We start from the raw sequence: 23,860 nt of genomic DNA, 5'->3' as shown, positions 1-23,860 counted from the left end.
ATATGACTGATGGAGTAAATTCATTTAGGCTGACATATTCTTCATGACAGCCAGGTTTCAGTAAGACAAAATAAATCAATATGAAAATCTGAGATTAGATCATTTACTAATACGACTTTAGATGACAGAGGTCTAATGTTCAAGAGTCCACATTTAATTCTCCTATTTTGTTGTACTATTGCAGTGATGGTCTTAATTTTTATCAGATTTGGTATGTATAACTCCTCCTCTGTTTACTTTATATTTAACTGATTTAAGTGGTCAGAGGGCAGGAACAGTTTCTATGTGGTTTTGGGTGGGTAACTGCTCTAAAGGAAATGCAGAGAAGCATGTAGGACTGCAGCTCTGCTTCCTGGTCTCAACTCTGGGTTGTCATGGTTTTGGTCTACTAATAAACTCAGCCATATTTCTAGATATGAGAGCAGCTCCATCTAAAGTGGGATGTATGCCGTCTCTCCTAATCAGACCAGGTCTTTCCCAGGAAGTCTGCCAATTATCTATAAAGCCCACGTTGTTTGCTGCTTGTTGAATGATGACATGGTCTGTACATGTCATCACTGGTCAGATTAGGCAGGAGCCCAGAGAAAACTATGGAGTCCAACATTGTCTTTGCACATGTACACACCGACTCAACATTAATTTTAGTGACCTCTGACTGGCGTAATGGGGATTCGTTACCGCCGACGTGAATAATAATTTTACCATATTTATGCTTATCCTTAGCCAGCAATTTTAAATGGTATTCTATGTTGCTTGCTCTGGCCCCAGGAATACGATAGGCCTGCCAACAGAGTTGGTTTCTCAGCAGGTGTATCGCTGAACACAAGACGGATGGAGGTCCAACTACGTGACCCAGCTGGAGTGCATCCTGAAGACTGGAAAATACAGAAATACCTTACTGTACTAGTCCCATCACACATTATCGTGTGTGCAAACAGATTTATTTAGCATATGTTCAGATTGGTTCTGGTATGATGTTTTACATCATGAACATGACTGTTTGTAAACACATCACAGCAGCAAGAAATTCAGCAGATGTGTAAAGAAAAAATTAGCATGAGAATAAAGATTCAAACATAAAGTGAGACACACCAACAGGAAACACGCACGAATATAACTTTTTACAGCATGATTGATCAAATGTGTTCACCGCTGCATTGACAGTGTAAGTAATTTTTAATCTGACTTCTAAACCAGACTGTGAAATATTTCAAGCTGTCACAGGCCAGCTGAAAGAAATATTGAAAGATTTGACAGCAGTTGCTGCCAAAAAGAAGCGCCTCATTTCACAGGGCTGGAATTACACTATGGAATAAGAAACACATTTATTTATAGCTTTTTAAGAGTGACTAGCAGATAGTAGATCATGAAAGAAAACAATGTGTAATGGAGGGAAACCAGGATAAATGGATGATGGAACTGATAGGTTACACAGGTACAGAGGGATGACAAATTAAACAAATGTTCAAAAATGAGTGGAGATACATAAATACAAATACAATGTACTCCATGATACAGTTAAGCAGTTAACATCATGCTCTGTAACATGTATAAGAATCATGTAGATCTAAGTGACTTTGATAGAGGGTTTAAAGGTCTGAATGAATGATGAACACTGAGTATGATGTGAATCATATGATCTAGCCTCCTCACCAGATCTCAACCCAACTGAACACCAAATGAGGGAATATCTTTTGGGAGAATGCTGTTTATCCCTCCAGTGCAGTTCTAGAGACTTTCAAACAATAAAAAAACCAATAACGTTAACACATGGTTATGTTAACAGCTTTTAAATTACTCCCAAAATGCATTTGTAATGAAACAAGTCTCAGCTGTTTTCTAAAGGTAATCTTCACTGTAATGGTTCATAAAAATGGTTCTCATGAATAATAAAATACACAAAAGGTTGGAAAGCAGAAGTAAATTTCTGTCACTGTGTTATATTGTATCTACGCTGTAGTGGTTAAAATGGAAAGCAAACTGTAACTGATCTATAGTGGCACCAAACACAGGTCTGTAGCTACTATTGAAGATACTGGAGTCATTTCCTCTGGATTTTTTTTCTGTGAATCTGGAGGTTTTAGCAATTTGGGAATTTTTTATGGACTTATTCCAATTTTTTCTAAATTTTAAATTTAACCAGTAAATAAATTTAGGCCAGTAAATAAATCAAAAAGTGAAGAAATCCATGGGATTTTGCCGACTATTTTTTTATCCCACACATGTGTTCCATGCTCAAAGACAGCATTTAGAACTTACTAAAGAACTGTTAATTTAGTAAGTCAAATGTGAAAAATCATTCAAAATGTTATTCATGTTGTCTGTTGTTTATATTGAGAAGAGGGTACTCATGATTTTAGTATTTAAAAAATAAAGACCATCTTCATTTTCATAAACAGGTGCAGTAAGAACATCAATTGCAGATAGTATCATACAACCCTTTTAAACCCAGTTTCAGTTCAGTATAGTTGTTCTGGCACATAATCACAAGATCATTTGAGTTTAGCTGAAAGTCTAGTTGGGTGCTTCACATTTTAAAGCTATAATTTACATATCTGTTCTTTAATCACATAATCCCTCCCTGTATTTTGGAGTCATGTTCCATTCAAATTGGCACAGACACATCCTCCATTGTGTTGTTGAGTTTTGAGCCTCTAGCATGTATTGTCTATAGTTTCACAAAGAAGTTTTTTGGAAAATGAACAAGAAAGAGGTCCACAAAGTATTGACTCTATGAGGTTTAAGCCTCTAAAAAATGAAAAGCAGCAACCTAGCACACATATTTATTCAACTGCCAGAAAATCTATAAAGCCTGATGATTTAATACATTCTTAGATGACCTCAAGATATTTTTTACTGACATATTTGTGTTTCCTCATGCATACTGCATAGTCGTTTTTCCAGGCGGAAAAATCCACAGAGTAAATTCTGTGGTTTTAAAAGCTTGATTATTTAGGAGGGAAAATCCTGTTTTACTAGTGGGGTGTCTGTCAGAGACCGCTGGACCTGGAAGCTGCTGCAGTGCTCACAACAGTGTATGTCGTTCCACCTAGGGTAATTCATCTTGTTTTTCCAACAAAGCCAGCAAAACAATCAGTAAACAGTTGGCTCATTAAAACCACATTGTGCTGCTCATCCCCTACATCTGGAAGCCTCTGTTAAGTCTTGTAAGGAAGATTTTACATTACTCAGCCCCTGAAAAGGTGCTTTGTACTGTAGACCAAACAATACCGTCCCAGTTTCAAAGTGAATCCATTGTAATTGGGTTCATGAGCGCACCTTTTCTCTGTTGGGTTTGATCGCATTCCCAGAGTGCCTAACAGTAATGTGTTTGTCACCAGAGAATGAACCAGGATAAAGCTGCAGGGATTGGGTGTTAGAGCTTGAGTAAAGTGATGAACACAACCTAGTGTGAACCTCACGCTGATCTCCAAACAGCAGACAAGCATTGTATTAAAGCCAGCTCCTCTAGCTCCTTTCTCTCATCTGTGTGCTCAGTGACAACAGCAGCAGAGGGCAGCCTGGACTTCTGCAGGCTCAGGAGTTTACCTAATTATCTGGCATTAAGTCTAAATGGAAGGCTTCCCTCTATCATCCCACGCCACATGGCCACAACAGGGATAAGCCACAGTCTTACAAACCATTAGGCTTTACAGGCACTTGACCTGAGGACGCAGGGCACTAACACAGAAAGTGAGGCTTTTGGGCCATGCCCTGATTGGAGTACTTGTAGTACAGAGCACTGCTAGACACATTCATGTCAGTGTTGTGAGGGCAAAACTCTAAAGGGTAAGCAAAGCAGGTATCCAGGTATCAAACCTTTTGTTCGTAGAACCAGCAGTCTACTGTCAATGCCTGGTCAGATTCCTAATCTTTTAAGTTATTCCTTAGTCAAATAGTTTTGCAGATTTTAGAGCATTTAGTTTAGGCAGCTTGTGTTTAAACAACATTTAACTGTTGAGAACCTTGGCTTGAATTGTTGAATGAAAAAGTGCTTCTCAAATAAGATATCAGAAAGTATTAGTTTTCTATCTGTATCGAAACTCTCAGAACAATACCAAACCTCAGTACTAAGGCTAAAATAAAAACCAGACCTTATGTGTAATTCACTGAGCAAACCACAAAGATCTCCACAAATCCTTTCTTAAAAAATACATCATTTGACCATTGAACACCATTCTTGAGGCAGCATTTTCTACTTGGAGTCCTGCTGCCAAGAGTAAATACATGTGACAGAGTGAATGTAAAGCAGGTAAATGTATGGGACTAACATTTGTGCTTAGACATCCTACATCAAGAAGTAAGGGTTTTGCAAATGCAAAGCAGTGACAGGAGTGGGTGTAGGCAAAATCACTGATATGACCACAGACAGACAGTGGTGAAGGGCTGGAATGTCCCACAGGTTGTTTTTTTGCGAATATTAGGTGGACACAGACACTTGCCAACTGCCCCAGAGCACCAGTTCTTATTTACTGCTGTATAGAATGTTCAGTGCTGACCCCATAAAAAGATTAACCGGTACTTTACAGTGTTTGTTTATGGTTGTTGGAGCTGTCGGGTTTTCTCACCACACTCCAAGTGCTCTGAACAATGGCTGTGCTGATGGTAATGCTGGCAATTTCCCTGTTTTTTTGCAGGTCACTGCCAGGGGATTCGCCCCATTGTTGCAGTTTGCCTACACTGCTAAGCTGTTACTCAGCAGAGAAAACATCCAGGAGGTCATCCGCTGTGCCGAATTCCTGCGCATGCACAACCTCGAGGACTCATGCTTTCGCTTCCTGGAAGCTCAGCTGCGCAGTGAGGAGGATGGCTTGCTGCTCTGCCACAAGGTGGCGGTGGAGGCCAACAACTCGGAGGATGAGACCATGCAGTCAGAGGCGGAAAGGCCCACCTCCCCCAGGGCGCGGCGTTGTGCTGACGCCCTCACCTCCTTTCCTGACGATGATCGGCTAGCAATGGCTATACCCAGTAACTTCACGGATGGCCGGCTGGACTTTGATCGGCATGGATCGTCAGACCTGCCACGATGCCCCAAGTACAGGAAATACCAGTGGGCTTGTAACAAGCACAATAATGACACCTCCTCATACACCAGTACCTCAGTTTTTCCAAGCACATTAAAGGAGAGTGGCGTTAGCGGGGCAGTGCCGGGTCAGGGCAGGCTGCCTTTGGCACAGATCAAAGTTGAACCACAGGCAGAGGAAGAGGCCATCTCATTGTGCCTGTCAGGGGATGAGCAAGATGTCAGGGATAAGGACAGTGTGACAGCCATGGAGATGGATAACCCCATATCTGTGGAAAGAACCAAGAGAACCAAGTCCCCTTCCTGCCTCCGAGCCTTCTTCAAGAAAGGGGTGGACCTCCCCAGTCTGCCCAACACATCACAGCAGCTATTCGCCAACAGACTTGTCTGCCCCCAGGACAAAGGAAACTCTCAGGGAGATCATAAAAAAGACTTCAGGCCTTTCACTGGGGAGCTGGGTCTGTCTGTTACATCCCCAAAGGACGTGGACGGTTTCCCTGCAGGGTTGTCCCTCAAGTCCTCCTCCTGCGATGGGGTCTGCAAACAGGAAGTTGAGCTAGACCGCCGTAGTGTCATATTTTCCTCAGGGGCCTGCAACCGTCTGGGAACCCCAGCGCATTCCTACCCTGGTGGGAACTCTTTGGAGATGGAGCTCTCTGAGCACATGCCAAAAGGCCTGTGGGCTGGAGCCAGCCAGTCCCTCCCCACCTCCCAGACCTATTCTCCCAGCACCACTTCCACTGAGCCCCCACTCCTGTGCCACCCACGGCCCAACACCAGCTGCCCAGTGCCAATCAAAGTGTGCCCACGCTCGCCACCTTGTGAGACACGCACCAGGACTTCCAGCTCCTGCTCTTCATACTCCTATGCGGAGGACGGCAGTGGAGGCTCTCCCTGCAGCCTGCCTCAGTTTGAGTTCTCCTCCTCGCCATGCTCCAATGTGGCACGCTGCCTCAATGTGGACCAGCAGGAGCAAAGTGTGGGAGGGGATGCCCTTTTTAACCAGGTGCGGCCCAAGATCAAATGCGAGCAGTCCTACGGCACCAACTCCAGTGATGAGTCGGGCTCCTTCTCAGAGGGAGACAGCGAGTCCTGCCATGTACAGGAGAGAGGGCCAGAGGTGAGTGTTTAACATTGTCTTTCATATGTAACACACAATGTAACGATCACACTCAATTCCACCTTGGCTAATTATATCGCAGTGGCCTGCTCTCTAGGTCTGCATTAGCAGTCATTAAATCATCATGTAATTGAAGCAGGAGTGCTCAGTATAAGATTTACAGCACCACCAAAGGGCACAGATGTGCTTTGATATTATTAATCTGCTTTATGCACTGCTGGAGATCTGTGTAATGAGTCTGAATATGTGAGTCCAAATGCACTAGGACAGTCTAAATGCGAGAAGCTGTGGTACTGATTTTAAGACTGTGATTGGTTGATCATCTCAGCTGGAAGTAGTATGTGTCTGAGAAACACTGCAAGCAATTGAAGTGTCAGGATTCTCTCAGGGTAGAACTGCCCTCTGAAGTGTTTCCCTCTGGCTCTGTTTGTCTCCCTGCCAATGCCAACTGGCCTAACCAGCTCATTTTATCCCAGCAGAAACACCATAATCCTGCGCCATAAATATGCACATGCTCAGTGTAGACTTGCCGACTTCTGACATTTGTGATCTATTGACAATTAGCTGAGATACACAGCTGCGGCGAAGTGTGTGGTGTGCTGCAAAGGGATTACAACCAATACATTACAGCAGCAATGTGCTATGGCCATAAAGTTTTAGTGGGCAGCGGTTGTAGTGAGTTAAATGTGAGTGGGCGAGAGGTTCAGCTTGCTCTCATGATGGGACTGTAGTGCAGCTCAACAGTGCTGACAAGGATGAATAGCCAATCCTCTAATCATCCTCCCCTAATCCACCTGGGCAGACAGCCTCCAAGTTGCAGACTAGACGACTGTTGTTGTTTACCGGGTAAAGATCAGTGAGGGACTCTGTAATTCGCAGATGGAGCTCAGCGCAGGTGTAATAACATCAGAATGAGCAGCTTTCCCACCTGAGGGAAGGTGAAAGACAGTAAAATCAATTCACAAAGAACAGCTTTGCTTCCTCGTAGCGCTGCTGTTTACCCACTTTAATGATTAAAATTTCCACCTGCGTCTCAGGCCTTTCGCTGACACATGCTGTTTCTGTCAGGTGAAAACCTTTTATCTCCGAAATATCTCTCAAATGCTGCCAGGAGCTGAGTTTCCCAGGTTGGGATTTGAAATGCTTTTACAATAAATTATACATCACACTCAATCAGTCATGAGGTATTTAAATGTCGCTAGCACTAGTCATATATGTCTTCCTCTAGACAGTGACATCATATGTTGGCTGCTGCAGAGCTTGAACTTATGACCTTTTGGCTCCAGGAGGCCATCTTGATTCTTGTGATATTACATTCAGTGATGTTTGCTCGAGGTGTAGGCAGAATTATATTTGATGAGCTTGGTGGAGAGCGCTGCTCTAAGTGCACAGAAGATGCCGAAAGAGAGAGAGAGAGAGAGAGAAAGTGGTGCGTTGCCATGGCGATCAGATTCACAGAGCAAGTCGGTGTGTTGCAACGGTTGGAGCTACATGACAGGATTGTGCTTTTCCGTGGAAAGAATTCAGTTCCGCTGCACAAACAGGGCTGCAAAATAAAGAGGCTCAGCAGTAATGTGTAATTATTACCTTCATACCGTGACACACATCACCCATCACCCTCAGATTTATGGGTCTTTGAAGAGCCTGCTGAATGTACCACAGTAAATGATGTGGGATTGATTTACAGCGCTGAGCTATCAACCAGCCCAAAAATGACTAGGAGACATTTCAGCTGCCTTTGTCATTTCTTTGTGTTGGTATGACTTTGTTTATATATGTATGTGTCAGCCATTGTAGGTGATCAATTACTCCACATAATATCCTCTGTCAAACCTATCGTCTCACACAGTGTTATCTGCCAGCTCCAACTCACTATCACAGGCTGTTGATAAGATTCCTCATCAATGAATGTTTCTCAGATCAGCCTGCTCTACAGTTTATTGCACCAGTCAGTCTAATAGCGGAGGTCACAGAGAGGTACTTGCAAAATGAAGCTCAGTGTTAGGTTACTCCTCCTAAGCCTTTATGTGGTGAAGAAATGCTACCTCACGCTTCCTGGGACACTCATTTTCCTACCACCCATCTCTGTAATTCGGCCGTACAAACAAACACAGGGAGAAAGCTGGCCTCACTGTGTTTGCAGAGCAAATGGCAGAGGGGGGGGGAAAGCAGCTTTGGTAAAAATAGCTGCAGCCCAGGACCGCGGACTGGACACAATGAATCCCGATGAGGAAGGAAGTTGTTAAAGCGTAGGCCAGTCTGACCGAAGCCTAGTCATTCAAGGTAGCCTGTGTCACTTGAGGTCTCTGGGCAGCTCCCGCTCTGTGGTTATGGACTGTTTCGTTCATATGAGCCACATCTATGTCAAACTAGCAATCCCTTTCACACAACAGTCATCATAGGCTAACTCTAAAAGACACACCATGTAACATCTGAAAGAACAATAACATTCCTCTCTCACAAATGAGAGAGAGTTTGATGTACTGTCCCACTGCGGTTTAGATCTGTCTATAAACTGGTCTAACTTACTATGACAGCAGTATATTGTTCAAGTGATAGTCGGACTCACCTCCTACACAACAGCAATGATGGAATGAACTATTGTTATATTGTGCTTCAGAGAAAATCATGCTCAGTATGATGGGGATATAGGAGTGAAATTAGAAATAAGAGATCAAAATATGGCTTTAGTTCGTATGGATATAGATATTATTGTGTAGCTGACATTACTGGGTCAGTTCACACACTTTATGACTCTTCTCTGCTTGTGAATTAATGGCATCATGTTTTAGCAGTTACCATGATCTCATAAATGCCAAATTAAAAGTTGAATCCAATAGCAACAAAACACATTCCCCCATTCAATACACTCTGTGATCAGCATGCTGATGTCTAATGTGAGCTAATAAACTTTAGAGACGTATTGTCCTCTCCACTTATTTTACTCTTGCACTAAATTTTAGCATTTATCATCATCCCATAATTGCCAAATGGCCATTTTTTAGCAAAAGTTACATACTTTAATGGCTTTTATTGTAGCTCTCTTACAGCTTCCCAGAGGAACCATGTCATGACAGGTGACTATCTTATTTCAGTGAGAATACTGGAGTATGCAATCAGCCAATGTTGTCTATGCTGCCACAATCCCACTTGGATTTGACCTTGCCACTGCAACCACCAGAATCTCAGCTGAAGGATGTATTACACATCTCTCCACAGCACCATCCGTACCTCAGCTCAGTCTCTGTCTCTCTCTTTGTGTCTCTCAGAGCTCCAGTTCCTGGTTGCAGTGTAGGCGTTGAGCTCATTCTAGCGTATCGTCTGGCCACAGCGGTGCAAATATTGATCTCAGAGCGAGTGGGAGGAATGAGGAAGTAGTCCTGATACATCAGCACATTGTTTTATTTTTTCATCAGGCAAAAAATGAACTAGAGTGAACGTGTGACAGGAAGTACACAGACCTTAATATCAGTTCCGCTACCCTTACACAATGCCAGAGAACCTTTGCTCTACTCTAGATATGATGTGGCTGTGGTCTGAGTCCTATTTGCCATTCATACTGATAGCTGTGGAACTGTTTACTTATTTTAGTCACACGTGATAGTGATAATATATGCATGAGATGTCAGATGAAATCCTAGTAACTAGTGCCTTTTTGAAGTGATGTTACTCTTTCATCCTTGAGCACTATGGCATGCAAGCAACATGAAAACATCCATCAGTGTCATCTGCAAAAGGAGTGTGCATTGGAAATACAGTATTTTGAGTCTTGTTTGCACACTGTGTGATATGTGGAAGGAGGCTTATTGAAGTTTAACATTCGGGGGTGTGTTTTCCCATTCATGTACAGCTTAAATCTATATTTAACTTATAAAAAATGTACTTATGGTAATACAGGGAGCCTTATTTTGTAGCCTCCGGAGTACGCAGAGGGAGACTTGTTCAAATTGAGCGAGAGGAGTGTTGTTTAGCCAGGCATTTTTACTTTGAAACCTATATTTATCTAGCTTGATGCATGTACAAAAAATGTAGTAACAAGGTAATGAGATATGGTGCCTCTTCATTACCCCCCAAATCGCCCCTGGAGTATCTGCTGCGTCGCTTCGGAGTGCTGAGTGGAGGGGGACAAATATAGAGGCCAAACAGAGGAGATATTTTTGTGCTCTTATTTGTCGTGTCTGCAGAGAGGAAAAGAGGTAGTGTGTGGAGTGTGTGATCAGGCTGGAGTAGAGATCCCCAGGATGCTGCTACAGCTGAGTTACTGCAAACTGTACAGTATGTGGGCCCTCGGGGCCAGCTGGGGCACAGAAACTACTCTATTCCTCTTCAGGGCTTTCAATCCTGTGGCAGTCCTGGAAGCACTGAGACATTTAGCATCCAGCTACCTTACAGTGGTAATCTGCGAGATTCTTGTTGTGTTGATTTTGGCGGCGTTTGTTGCTGCTTGGCGGTCGGTGCCGTGGGTTATTTTTCACTGAAATTCCCAGAAATAACTTAGCAATCAAACAGTAAGTTAGCACTGCAAGTTTCTTGTTTTTGTTTTTATTTTTGTTTTTTTCGGTGGTGGTGTTTCTCGGTTGTCCTGTTGATTGAATTTGATGCTTTTTTTCTCAGTTAAGTACCCGTTTCTTCTTGTGATTATTCCAAACAAACTTTGCTGCCAGTAATGCAAAAAGCATCAGAGGATTTCTCTCTGGAAATATCTACGTGACCCTGAACGCTTGGAACTTAAGTGCAGTAAAACAGTTGTTTATTATCTGAAAATGTTGCAGATTATTACTTTAACCCCCGGGACACAACAGTTACCACTGAACCTCTCAACATTATCTTCATTAGAATCTGACTGAGGACATGCATGTGTGCTGCTGCTGTATAATCCTGTTTACAAGCATGTGAGATGTAACGGGGTTAATTAAAGAGATAGCATGAAACACTGATGTGCAGGATTCTAAGTGGCACTTTACAAGATAAGATCTTATTTTATTTTGGATCAGATAAGGGACAAGTATTACACAGACCTGGACCAGAGGTGTCAGGCAGGTGTCTCTTAGAAAATTGCTTCAGCTTTTAAAGCAAACTGCCAGAGAAAATATTTGTGTGCTGAAGCCTCGGGGCTTGTTGTGAATGGAGACAGTGCTTTTGTAGTGTAGGGAGTGTTGAGTCTTTAGAGCAGGTCAAGAGACTCCAGGTGAGCGCAGAGCACGGTGACCCCACCCAGTATAGGTCATCCATAGACCCTGCTTACAACTGCCCTCAGCTCTCCTCCAACTGCAGGCTGCCAGCCGTCCAGCCTCACACACTGCAAAAATATCCAGCTCTACTAGTCTTCATATCTCTGGATGTTGTTTTCTTAACCAGCAAAGAAATCAGATTGTTTTACTGCAGTCAGCAAGACTATTAAAGGAATATTTTGGGAAATATGTATACTCATATCGTAGTGCAGAGCTGGAGTCAGGACGTGGTTAGCCTAGTTTAGCATAAACACTGGAAGCAGAGGGGGAAACTAGCCTGGCTCTATTAAAGGTTTAAAAATACACCTGCCGACACGTCTAAAGCTCACTGAGTTAGTTTAATCTGTACACAAACAGAAATGTAAACATTTGTAGTTTTAGGGGAGTTACAATAGTGTATCCATCCCTCCAGCACTTGTGCAGAGTCTCCAGCTGTAGCACAAGTTGCTAGTTGTGGTCAGCGTGCACTGTTTTTGGTTTTGGTCTCTGTACAGGCAGAGTAAAACCAAACCTGGCAACCTCGTGACAAGGACGCTGCACACCGTTGCTGCACCTGGCTGTTGTTCACCAACATGTAACTCCCCCTAACAATAAAAATTATCATTTTAAATTTCAAATGAGATATGCTAATTAGTGAGCTTTGGAGATGTTGGTAAGTGTGTTTTAGAATTTGTGACTTCCTCCCCTGCTTACAGTCTTTATGCTAAGCTAGGTTAACCACAAACTGACTCCAGCTCCGTACTTAACACACAGACATGAGGTTGGTATTGAGCTGCGTATTTCTCAAAATGTGGAACTATTCCTTTAAGGATAATGGTAGGGCAGTATTGTCAGGAATTTATTTAAAGGAACAGTTCAACATTTGGCAAAACAAACCAGTCTAAAATGATCAATCTTGTGACTCTGGGAAACAAAAACTTTTCAAATCACCAGTTTATGAAAATAAACCAGAACTAGTACTGAAAGAAAAGCAGGTGAAAATAATCATCGCCTCCTGAATTTTTCACTTGTCCTACATAAATAGAATTCTGAGACTTGAACATAGATTATTTTTTTACCAGAGCACATTGCCAGGACGGAGGCCCAGCACAGTACTGGTCCTGATAACAGATGAGCCCTACTTTTCACTCTGTACCCCATTTACAGCATAATGACCCAGAGAAAGAGAGTGAGTGAAGGTGGGGAGGAGACACGAAGAGAAAGAAATGTAAATCCAGAACAGTTGGGTGTGAATTTATGACCGGCGTTGAAGCGTACTCTGTCATCCCAGCCTTGCTGCTGAACTGGTTCTCGTGGTGGAGCAGCTAAATTTAGCTGTCCCCAGCGTAACGAGCGACTGGTGGATGAGGGGGAGAAAGAAACCATCGCAAGGTCACAGCGTCTCCTTTCCCCCTGTTTTTCTAGCCTGATTCATCCAAAGATCCCATCAGATTCTGTGTCTGGAAAGCGCTGTGCATTATGGTATCTAATCACAAACAGAGTCATCTTCTGCTCTGCTTTAGATGAAGCTGGCAGCTCAGAGTGATGCTTTATAGCTTTCCCCGCGCCTCTCTTTGAGGCTGGAGTTGTCATGCCCTGGCAAAGTAGCGAGAGCCAAGTGTGGCCTTGAAAGCTCGGGCCATTATTTATTCATGTGTCTGCATGCAGATGTCGAGCTGAGATGAGAAATAGGGCTCCCGGCGGCTCAGAGGGCTGCACTTCTAATGAGGAAACTCAAGCCATTCTCTCTCTCTCAGGGATAGATTGACATCTAGATTTGCTCTTCAGCGAGGAGTAATTTCGATTCTGTCATGAGTAGGCACCTTGCTTTATCCCCCTGAGTGCAACGCTTACACCAGGTGACGCCTCAGCCACTGCTGTGTACCGTCTGGTGTAGAAACGGAGCTGCGCTGCCTCTGCTGCAGACGAGTAAGCGGGGTAAGGGTCTCCGGGGAGCATCCGGCCCCGCTCGAGCAGCCAGGTACAGGTACAGAGTATGGAGTCACATCACTCGCTCCTCTTTCTCCTCTCTTCCTCCTTTGTTTGACTTTGTTCTCCCTGCACTCCACAGAGGCAGCCACAGAGAGGGAAAGGGGAAGAGAGGGGAGAAAGAGAGAGCTGCAGCTCCTCTCATCTCTGCCAAGCTCTCCGGCTGTCTTCCTCTGGCTCTTTGTTATGCCTCCACTGCTTCCCTCGCTGCCTAAAGCTACAGCTCCCTGGTGCACACAGATACTGCTGGGGTGGATCTGCCTATGATGTGCTTATCATAAGGTTTGCCATCACCTGAGGGAGAGAGGATGATTTATTGTTGCTCTCCAAACTGAGAGAAAGAGACCAAACACATGCAACCTTGATATGTTGTCATATCAGCGGAGAAATATCACATGCTCTTCTGACTTTGGTTCGTGTTCCTGTGCCAAATCACTGCTTCTGCATTTATCCCACTAATTCTTTTGTTCTTCAGCCGTGAAGACTGGCTGCTAGTTGCCGGTGCAGATATTCATGCCCCCAGAAATCACCTGACACTGATTTGGATCAGGTTGACAAGTCACTGCCCCCCTCAATCTGTCATGCTGGCACCTTTCCAGGTGCTAAGGGACAGATGGAGAGGGACTCTTTTCTTGGATCACCTTTTCCCCTCTGCTTGAGATTGTGCTACATGTTAAATATGAGGCTGAGAGAGCTGAAGTGCTGCTCTGTGTGGCATGTGGAGCAGTGCTCTTTTGCCATCTTGTGCTCAAATGGAGTAACTGTCTTATGCCAGTATAGGCATCAATGGTACATTGATTCACCTACGTGTAATGCTCCTCTGTTTACAGTGCCTGGTGAATTAAGCCATAATCCTTCATTGACCTCCTTTGTTTAATCACAGAGAGAATGTGTATAAAAGAGAAGCAGTTAGTTAACGAGTTAGAGATGTCTTTTTTGCTGTTGATGTGAATTTTCAATGCAAAGTCCTGAATTTGCCATCAAAATTAAATTAAATTGTATTAAATACAACTGTAACTAAGGGCTGTAGATAGATAGGATTGTAGAAATGCTGAAGCTATGAGAAGAAATCTGGGGAAATACCAAATGCTGATGTATTTTTGGCAAATTTACACATTTTGACTATGAAAAAAATACCCGAATCCTCCTTAAAAAAAACCCCGTCATGTAATTTCTGTTGGTACAATACATGAGGTTGTTCAAACCTGAAACTTTCCCAGACAGCCCTGAATGCAGTTTGTGAGTAAAGTCAAAACAAAACAATAAAAAAACATTAAATTAGCAATTTCCATTTCCATTTATCCACTTGGTAATGGATTAATCACTGTCAAAAGTCTATAATTATTCCAGTGGCTCACTTCAGTTAATTTTGTACATTAACTGTATAAACAACTGACATCCACCTTAATAAATACTCACATAAAAGACACCTGTCTGATGTTTTTCTTCCTCTTCCAGGTGAAGCTCCCTTTCCCTGTAGATCAAATCACAAATCTTCCACGGAACGACTTCCAAATGTTGGTGAAAATGCACAAACTGACCTCGGAGCAGCTCGAGTTCATCCATGACATGAGGCGGCGGAGTAAGAACCGTATCGCGGCGCAGCGCTGCCGCAAGAGGAAGCTCGACTGCATCCTGAACCTGGAGTGTGAGATCAGAAAACTGGTGAGTGGACCGCTTCCACCTGCACACTGTCACCATCTGTCATCAGACACAACAGTGATCTCACCTGCTACCTGGACCGAGTAAAGGAAATGATGATGTAATGAAATATGATCTCTCAGATGGTGTTGTATAGAGCAGCTCCATCCTGTCAGCACGTTCACACCACTGGAGTGCCCTCTGGTTGCCATGCTGACGGTGTAGCGGTGTGTGTGGGCTGGTGAAGCTCTGGTTCAGTCTGTAGGCTACTGTCATGCTTGAAGTCTTTGATTTGTTGTGTCATTCTCCAGAAATATCACACCAGTCTGTTAAAAGTTTTATGACAATAATAATAGTAAACTTTTAACACCTTTTATCCGTGATATACAGCTCAAAGGTCTCGCAGACTGGCCTGCTCTAAATGCATGCAGCCAAAAAGAGCGTATCATGATGTAAGAGAAGAATTATTTCCCACCTGATAGTTGATAACCTCATAAAAAAATATATTGTTTTTAGCAGCATTTGAGATTACACATTACGACAGGAACACTAAGAACATGGGCTTTGTCGGCCTCTAGTGGCAGCATGATGGAAATGCAACAATATCATACTTTTTTTTTTCTCCTACAAATGCTTATAGCCTGTAAATTATGTCATAGTCATACTTTCACAACACTATCCAATCAACAAAGTAATATTTCATCATATGAAACACTGTAATCATAATATTGATTTTGTTTGTAATTTTTTGCCAAGAACAAAGCTTTTTAGCCTTTAAAGCAGAAATGATTTGGTACATATGTTACTAGTGAATGGAATTTCAAGAACCATCAGTGTTAGGAAATATATAACAACACACATTCGTCAGTTTTTAGTGTCCCTCAGAAACTGGTGTTGTTACATTTCTGTATTTGCAGTGCCATATGTGCATCATCAGATTGGTGAACGTGTTTCTCAATTTGCTTGTGTTTATTCATTTGTTTGATTTTTTTTTTCTAAATGCTGCTTATGTCTTGCAGATCGTTTCTTTTTTTGTTTGTGTTTTGCATATTTGCTGGTGTTGATTTAACCCGGACACCACATGTAAATCACTCCCTTCCTCATACCTAGTGCACTGTATTTACTTTCTCTGATTTTATTTGAGTGTTGGGTCTGTGGTATGTACACTGCTTGTTGCTAAAAAAAATACCACAGTGCATTGTGGGATACATTACAATGTGCAATCCATTACAATCTGATGACTCAGATGACTGATCAGTGTCCAAAATCTCAATTTATTGTTCCATAAAGAGACAAATACCAGTGGTTTATGGAATAGTGAGTGACTAACTGACAAACACAGCCTAACAGAAGTTGAAATACTGAGTGTTTTATTAGTAAATGCCTGTCACTGCTTACAAGCTCAGTAGACAGTGAGTAGGAGCGTTTTCTACTGCTTACAGTCAAAGTCTGCCTTATTCTCTGAACCTCTAAAGTGAGTCATATTATGTGTGTGTGTGTGTGTGTGTGCAGGTGTGTGAGAAGGAGAAGTTGCTGACAGAGAGGAACCAGCTGAAGGCTTGTATGGGTGAGCTGTGGGAGAACTTCTCCTGTCTGTCGCAGGAGGTGTGCAGGGACGTCCAGCTGAGCCCAGAGCAGGTCCAGTCTTTACACCACTACTGCCCAGTGCTGCGGCCCGCCAACTCCACTGCCGGCAGCAACGCTGCCCATGAGCCCAAGCCTGCCCCCAGACCCGCCCCCGCCCCCGCCCCCACCACCACCACCACCACCACCACCACCACCAGCATCGACCTCACCACCCACTCGGGCTCAGCCACACCGGAACCCAGCCTCCACGGGTCGCCAGGCCCTTCGGAGAGTGAGCCCGACTCGGCCGTCAGAAACGGGGCGGACAGAGATATGGACGGCCAAGACGCCAGCTTGTACACACAATCAGGGCTGTCCGTGGAAAAATCCAACCAGACGGTAACAGTTGATTTCTGCCAGGAAATGACTGACAAATGTACAACTGATGAGCAGCCAAGGAAGGACTGCACCAAGTAGTGGTGGTTCTCTGTGTTGTTGTTTTTGATGTTTTTTTTTATTATTTAATTTTACTCTTCTGACAAACCCTCTCTTGGGGTTGTTGAGACGGTCAGCCTCTGCCAGTGTTCACTGAAAAACAAGCTTTGTTTGTATTTATGTCTTTTTGTGCTGTCAGTTTTTTGTCTTTTTTTTTTTCTTTTTTTTTTGAACGGTTGACACTAAAGTTGTCTTAACAGCAGCAATACTGTTCTCCAGGTATTCTCCTCTTACCATGACAGAGTGGGAACTTCTCACCAAACCCTTACAATGGTGCTATACTCGCCCCGGCAGCAACCTCTACAGTGGAGACTCTGTTCTTCATATCTCACACATCACAACTCAAAGTTGAACCTCATCGGACCTAAACAGCAGCTCTCTTTGTCTCTCTGTGTACCAACAGTATCTCTGTTCTTGCCTTTCTCTCTCTTTTTCCCACTCTGTCTCTGTCAATCTTCTCTACCTCTTTCTGTCTCTCTCTCTCTCTCTCTCTCTCTCTCTGGTTATTCTCTCGCTATATCTCAGAGGCCCTTTTCGTCACAGCAATTCAAACTCAGGAAAAAGAAAATCCTCTGAATGTTCAACCTAATTCATGAAAAATGAGAATACAGCTTCTGTACGTGAGGAAGTTGCGATGCAGTTAGACTGTAAAATGTTCATATGCAAAAATGTCTTCAAGCGTCTCGCATTTGTATTTCTGTACAGGAGAACTTTGTACAGGCTGTAAACCGAAAACATTCCTCCTTTGCCTTCCTCAGCACTGAATTGAAAGGAAAAAAAAGATTTTTGCAGGCAGTTAAATGGCTATTTTTTCTCCCACTCATCAGCAATACCATTGTATTTGGATGTTGTAACGGTGACTTTCAAGTGCTTGTTTGGCAGAAATGTATATAGTATGGAGCATGATGACTGTAACAGTGATTTTGTACAGGTAGAGGCTTAGATGTTTCTTTTCACCGGGGTTATATCAAGCACCTTTTTGCTAAGGGAAAATCTTTGCTTTGCTGTTTCCTGTCCTGCCTAATGAATATTCCCCATCATGGTGGGTGTTCTTATACTCAGGAAATCAGCTCAAGACACATTTAAACACACACATACAGTACATACAGACACATGCGCCAACACACACACACATGTCAGATTTTGAGCCCCATGCATGTATAAAAGTTAGACGTTCAAGACGTGTTTTTAACGCGCGGCTCAGGCCAGCTCCTCTCCACCCTTGACTCCTCTTTAAATGTGAAAAAAAGCGTTCTGCCTTGTGTTTTTGGAGGAAATCTTATTTCTTATCAGTATTTAAAGATATTTTTTAAAATTAGACTTAGTTCAGGCACTTTGTTTCCAGCCCCAGGCACTCAGAGCCATTTAGCACTTCTATGAGGGTCTTTGTCTTTGTTTCAGACCCCTTAAAATTCTGAGACTGGAGCACTTAAATTGGCACTTCAAGAGGAAACATCTTGCTGATATAACTATATCAATATACAGTAAAGAAAAAAATTCTATGAAGAACACGTATCGGAAACCTCTCTTAACACAAAAGAAAGCTAATGTTTTAGTATCAGAGTGTTCACTCCTTATATTTGTATTTCTTTAGGAATTGAATAAGCTAATTCAGAATTCATTTGACGTGAAAGCAGTGTATGTGTTGTCCAAATGATTGAGTAACAATCATATAAAATAGTAACATGTTTGCCCTAATTGTGCATTTGTTTGAACATCCTATTTGGTGATGTGCATGCATGCTGCCTATAGCTATAAGCCTAGTTAGTTTGTCTAGCTTCTGTTTGCCTCGTAAGTTCTCTCTGGAGCAGTCTGCCTTTAAAATTATATATTTTTTAAATTAATTATTAATGTATAAACAAGCTGAGTTATCTCGACGGTTGAATTCAATTAGAATGTGAAGCTTTATTCGTTGCTCTTTAAAGCCCCAATCCAAAATGGTGCTCCATGTTGATGTTACCTCCAGGCTAGCTGCTCTTCCACTAGCTTCTGTAACTCAACACAATCTCTTTTAGCATTTCTGTCATTGGTTTTTCAAAACAAATTTTAAAAAAGGAATTGTGTTCTTGGAGTTTACTATCCAAATCAGCATATACTACAACACCTGCTATTAGAATTTGATCCCTTTGTGATTCTAACAAAGTAAACAGTTGGCTTGTTAGCATACAGCAAACAGCGTTCATGAAGTTTTACCAGCATGGCAGCCCCCAACATAAGTCATCATAGCAGTTAGTTTCTCCTTTATCCATGGTATCCACCAAAGCTCTCTTCTAATATGTAGCGGACGTTGAGCCCTCTCTCTCCTGCTATTATCACAACCATGTCCAAGTTAGCTGTGCTCAGTCAAAGGGCCCTCTATCAAGCTGGAGACATTTAACCCGCTTGTGGTAAATGTTCATTGAAGGCAGCTGAAAACTGAAATAGTTTTTCAACTAACATCATTTTATGTAATTTACTGTCATTATGGAGTCAACCACATGGCATACCGCGGACGATGGTTATGTTGAAGGGATTTCTAGCTTTTTACCACTTTACTTTATTACAGATGTCAGTGTGATTTTGAACAAAGTTTTCTTTCTTCTGGACCACAACCAGAAAATTCTGGTTTCACTTTGAAAACTGATTCATTGTGAGTTTCTGTAACATAGACCTCAAGTGTAACAGCCTCACGTCACACAGTTGTGTGTTTATTGGATGTTCATTTGAGCAAAGAAAAAGATTTTAAAAGAGACACATAGGATTCATTTGCTCATACAAACTGGGATACAGAAAAGAGAAACATTTAATTTGCAGATACTTAAGCAGATTTGTAACATTAAACTACAAATTTTGTCAGCAATGCTGATAAATACCCCTAATGTTAGACACCTCTTCTGGTTTGGGAATTTAATCAAAGCTAGGTAGTCTCACCTGAGTGGCCAGTTTACAACCCTAACTATTTGAATTCATGTTCACCACTAATATATATTGGATTCCATGAATTCCAAAAACGTCAGGGTTCCGTTCCAGAGTAAGAAAAACTCATTCAAAATCACATTTTCAATATATAATACATTTGTAATAATGCAAATTACTAAAAATCCATTTACAACATAACCTTGTTCCACATACCAATATGTCATTAAAATGACATAGAGTTCAAATTCTAGTAGAAAGGGCAGTAGTTTACTAATTTATCTTAGAATATAATAGCTATCAATAAAGAATAGACAGTAGGTAATGTAGATAATGGATAGCTAGCCTAGCAAAGAGCCACACCCCCTGTCACCCACCCATCCCCCCAAAAACATTGGTTCATTTTTTCTAATGTGTGTAGGCTCAAAGGCGGTGTTTTATTACTTTTCAAGATTATTTTTAAGGTATAAATTTAATTCCTGAAAAATCTGTATGGCCAGAAAAATCTTGGATTGGGGCTTTAAGGCTTGGATTAAATGTTGAAATTGAAAAAAAAAAACATTTGAAGTTCTCCCCCCGACTTTTATTGATGTAAATTTTAGATGTAGTTTAAAATCTGGTCTCACATGTGAGACTGTTTCTGTTATACAGCCACAGAGTAACTCTTAAGTGTATTTTATAAACCTGTCTTTACATTTTTAAAAGACTGGTCCCTATTTTGTAGATGACATAGACACACACGCACAAACACATGCACCCACACACATACAGTATATATCCATACAATAAACACACACACAGTACATACATTGTGGCACAGCCTGAGGTGGGAGCAGTTGTGGTTCTTCATCGACTGGTGTGATTTCTCGTGTTTGTTCAGCCCTTTTTTCCTATTTGTGCTCTTTTCATTCTTGTACACATATTTACTGAAGCAGAACAGTATTTGCCCATGTGGAGGTTCTACCAGGTTCAAGCCAGAAAATTCAAGTGAAACCCTCTACATCACTGAAGCTTCTTTTCTGCAAACATTATGCAACTCATTTTCTGTTCATGTACTTTTTTTTTTAATTTGCTTCACCTTAAATTGAGGAGGCCCAGTGTTGCATTGCAGAGCACAGACTCTTCAGCTTTATGTTTTTCTGTTTGGAGAAAGTTTGTATTGTAGCAACTGTTGTAACAAAGGCCCCAGGGTATCTCCTCAGATACCCTAATAATCCCACAATGATCACTATCTTCTGGTTTTTCCATAGCAGAATTTCTATTACATCTGCTGTATGTTGTTAATTCAGCTTAAACCCATAGATTCTCATAGAGTTATGAAGAGATCTCTCCAGTCAGAAAAGCTTTTTGTCCAGACCTATAAACTCTTTGGCTTGCTGCATGCTCCAACACTGGCTGTTTGGCAAAAGTACAACAACAGGGATACTCAGTTTCAATGGTGAGATGAGTTAATGTCAACATCCTAATTACATCTTTAAAAAACATAATTTCTACTGTTGTTCAAAGGGTTAGTTCACTCAAATTACCAAAAAACCTCTGGTGGTATCTCGCCATGCAGATAGTGTTGGTTTTACTTGTCCAGTGCTCACATCACTGAAAAATTACATTTAAAAAATTTAAAAACACAATTCAAAAAGTTCACCCCCATTAAGATAACTCCAGATAACTCAAAACTTTGGCAAAGAGAACCAAACTACCCACATGGCCAGATACCAGTAAGTGAGAAAAATTATTTTTTTAAATTTGGATGAACTGACCATTTAGTGTCTCAGGGTGCCATTTGAACCTGCTCTCCATATCACTCTGAAGCAGACTTTTTTTTTCTTTTTGAGAGTAAAACAAAAACTCCCTTAAAAATGAGTTATTTTCACTTAAAGCTGCATTAATTCATTTTCTGTCCACTTGAGGGCAGCAGAACATGCTGTAAACAAGACACTGACATATTACCACCCTATGAAGTTGTTAAAACGTTTTAGCATACAGTTGCCTATTTATCCATCAAGTACACAGAGCAACATCAGCATTTATTTGGAGTCATGTTTGTGTCCACCTCAAGAAAATACGCCTAATATTCACTCTCCTTTTAGCTCTGTTTTGGTCTCCACCAACTCCTGAGAATCTGGCTCTTCAGCTGCTAAATGCTCCATTATGTTCACCAGCTAGTCTCTAACTGTGTCTGTCTGCTGTTTGGTGCTGCGCAAGTAGTATGCAGAGCTTTCTAGCTAAAAACAGCTGCTTTCTGCTGTGGGCCTGAAACAACTGAAAACACGGTTGATGAGGGTGAAATTTGCGGGCAGGACAACCAAAACAATGAGCTACAAGAGACTCAAAATCTCTGGAAAAGCTTAGGGTAATTACAGTCTGGTGATACAGTAATTATCCGTGACCCCTTTGTCATAAACATTTTACCCATTGTTGACATAAAAAAAATGATTAGTGCAGCTTTAAATTGATTCCAAACATAGAAAATACATTGAATGAATTTAAGAATTTGATACATAGGTATGAGGAATCCTCCAGGTTACTTTGTCAGGTCATATGTGACAATATTTGTTTATAACCATTACAACAGACTGATTTAAGTCAACAATTTTACTCTTGCTGTAACTCTGTAATTGAATGCTCTTACCTTTTTGCTGTGTATTAGTCTTGTTTAGTTACATTTTTTGTTGCTGCTTCTCTGAATCAAACACTGGCTTTTCAACTCCAAAGGTTGTTCTATAAAAGAATATGAACAAAAACATGCCTTTCTCAGATTGCTCAACTTTATTGAAAAAAAAAAAAATCTGGTATCCTGGTTGAATGTGCAGGCTGAAATCATTGAGTAAAATATAAAAATGGAATATGTTTACAAATAGGTGTCATGTCATGTTTGATCAATTTTTGCCATGTAAAATTGCTCGGTTCAATTGGACTGGTTCTTGGTGTTGTGTAAAGAGACAAAGAATGAGTTTCCTCACCTTGTCTTTAATCCACCTTTTGGGATGGGTCAACATTACATGGATACAAGTGCACCTCCGATATTTGCCTTAGAACTTGCAGAGGCCATAGTTCACATTCAAGCGAAGTGAGTGTATGCAGGGGCCTGGGCCCCCATCCCTGAGTCACCAGTGCGGACTTTCTCACACTTATCTACCTGTGAAATCCTTCATACCTCTCATTACTGGTCAATGACTGTATCAGCAAACTGCATCAGGTGTTTTTTCTACATGCTTTTTACACAGATTATATGGATTATTGTATTAGTAGATTTTGGTGCATCATTTTTAATGTAATAGCTCTTAAGCTTGTAGTTCAAGTTGTTGTTTTTTTCTTTCATTTTTCTAGATGACTGTTTGTGTTAATATTGTCAATTTGAAATAGCTGTTATTTGCTTATTCTCTACTAAGAGTTCTTACCTTTATAATTTTTAAATGCTACATGACCCTAATTAATTAAAATGACTTAACCATTGTAAATACGGTATTGTGCAAACCCCATTTTCATTCATTTCAATTGCTAGTGTTATATAAATGACTTTTTTGTCTAGACACCATTTCTCTTTATGAAATAAAGAAACATGCATATCATGCTGTTGTTTTGTGGATGTTTTTGCCTGAGTGTGTCTTTTCATGACAAAATGTTTGTTTTTGTTTTTGTTTTTTGCCACTTGGGGGCAGCAGAACAAGCTGCAAACACAGTACTACACCTTATAAAGTTTAGATGGTGAGCGTATTTGCTAACTTTGTCAGTCTGCTGTTTGGTGCCGGGCCGAGGCTTCAGCAGTCTGAGTTAGTCATATCAAGTGGATATCTGACACATTTACAGTCTTTTTAGCATCAAATTCCCTCTTTGTGTTTCCTCGGACAGTGTTTCCCTGTTGAGCTGTGGTGGAAGTATAGTGACAAAAAGAGGGACTTTGTCACTAAAAAGACTGTAACG

General features: G+C 41.6%; 1 protein-coding gene across 3 annotated transcripts in view; it reads left to right on the top strand.

The window, feature by feature from the left end:
* Positions 1-23,508, top strand: part of bach2b (BTB and CNC homology 1, basic leucine zipper transcription factor 2b) — a 109,663-nt gene extending 86,155 nt beyond the window's left edge. For all 3 annotated transcript variants that reach the window (XM_044377121.1, XM_044377120.1, XM_044377122.1), the window contains 3 exons: positions 4,638-6,143; positions 14,801-15,007; positions 16,496-23,508. In XM_044377121.1, the coding sequence (XP_044233056.1) occupies positions 4,638-6,143; positions 14,801-15,007; positions 16,496-17,026 (2,244 nt within the window). In that variant the 3' untranslated portion in view covers positions 17,027-23,508. The remainder of the gene's footprint in view (positions 1-4,637; positions 6,144-14,800; positions 15,008-16,495) is intronic.
* Positions 23,509-23,860: the final 352 nt, after the last annotated feature.

This window comes from Thunnus albacares, chromosome 16 (genome assembly GCF_914725855.1).
Source record: "Thunnus albacares chromosome 16, fThuAlb1.1, whole genome shotgun sequence".
In the NCBI taxonomy this organism is placed as follows: Eukaryota; Metazoa; Chordata; class Actinopteri; order Scombriformes; family Scombridae; genus Thunnus; species Thunnus albacares.
This window is presented reverse-complemented; position numbering and strand designations above follow the sequence as displayed.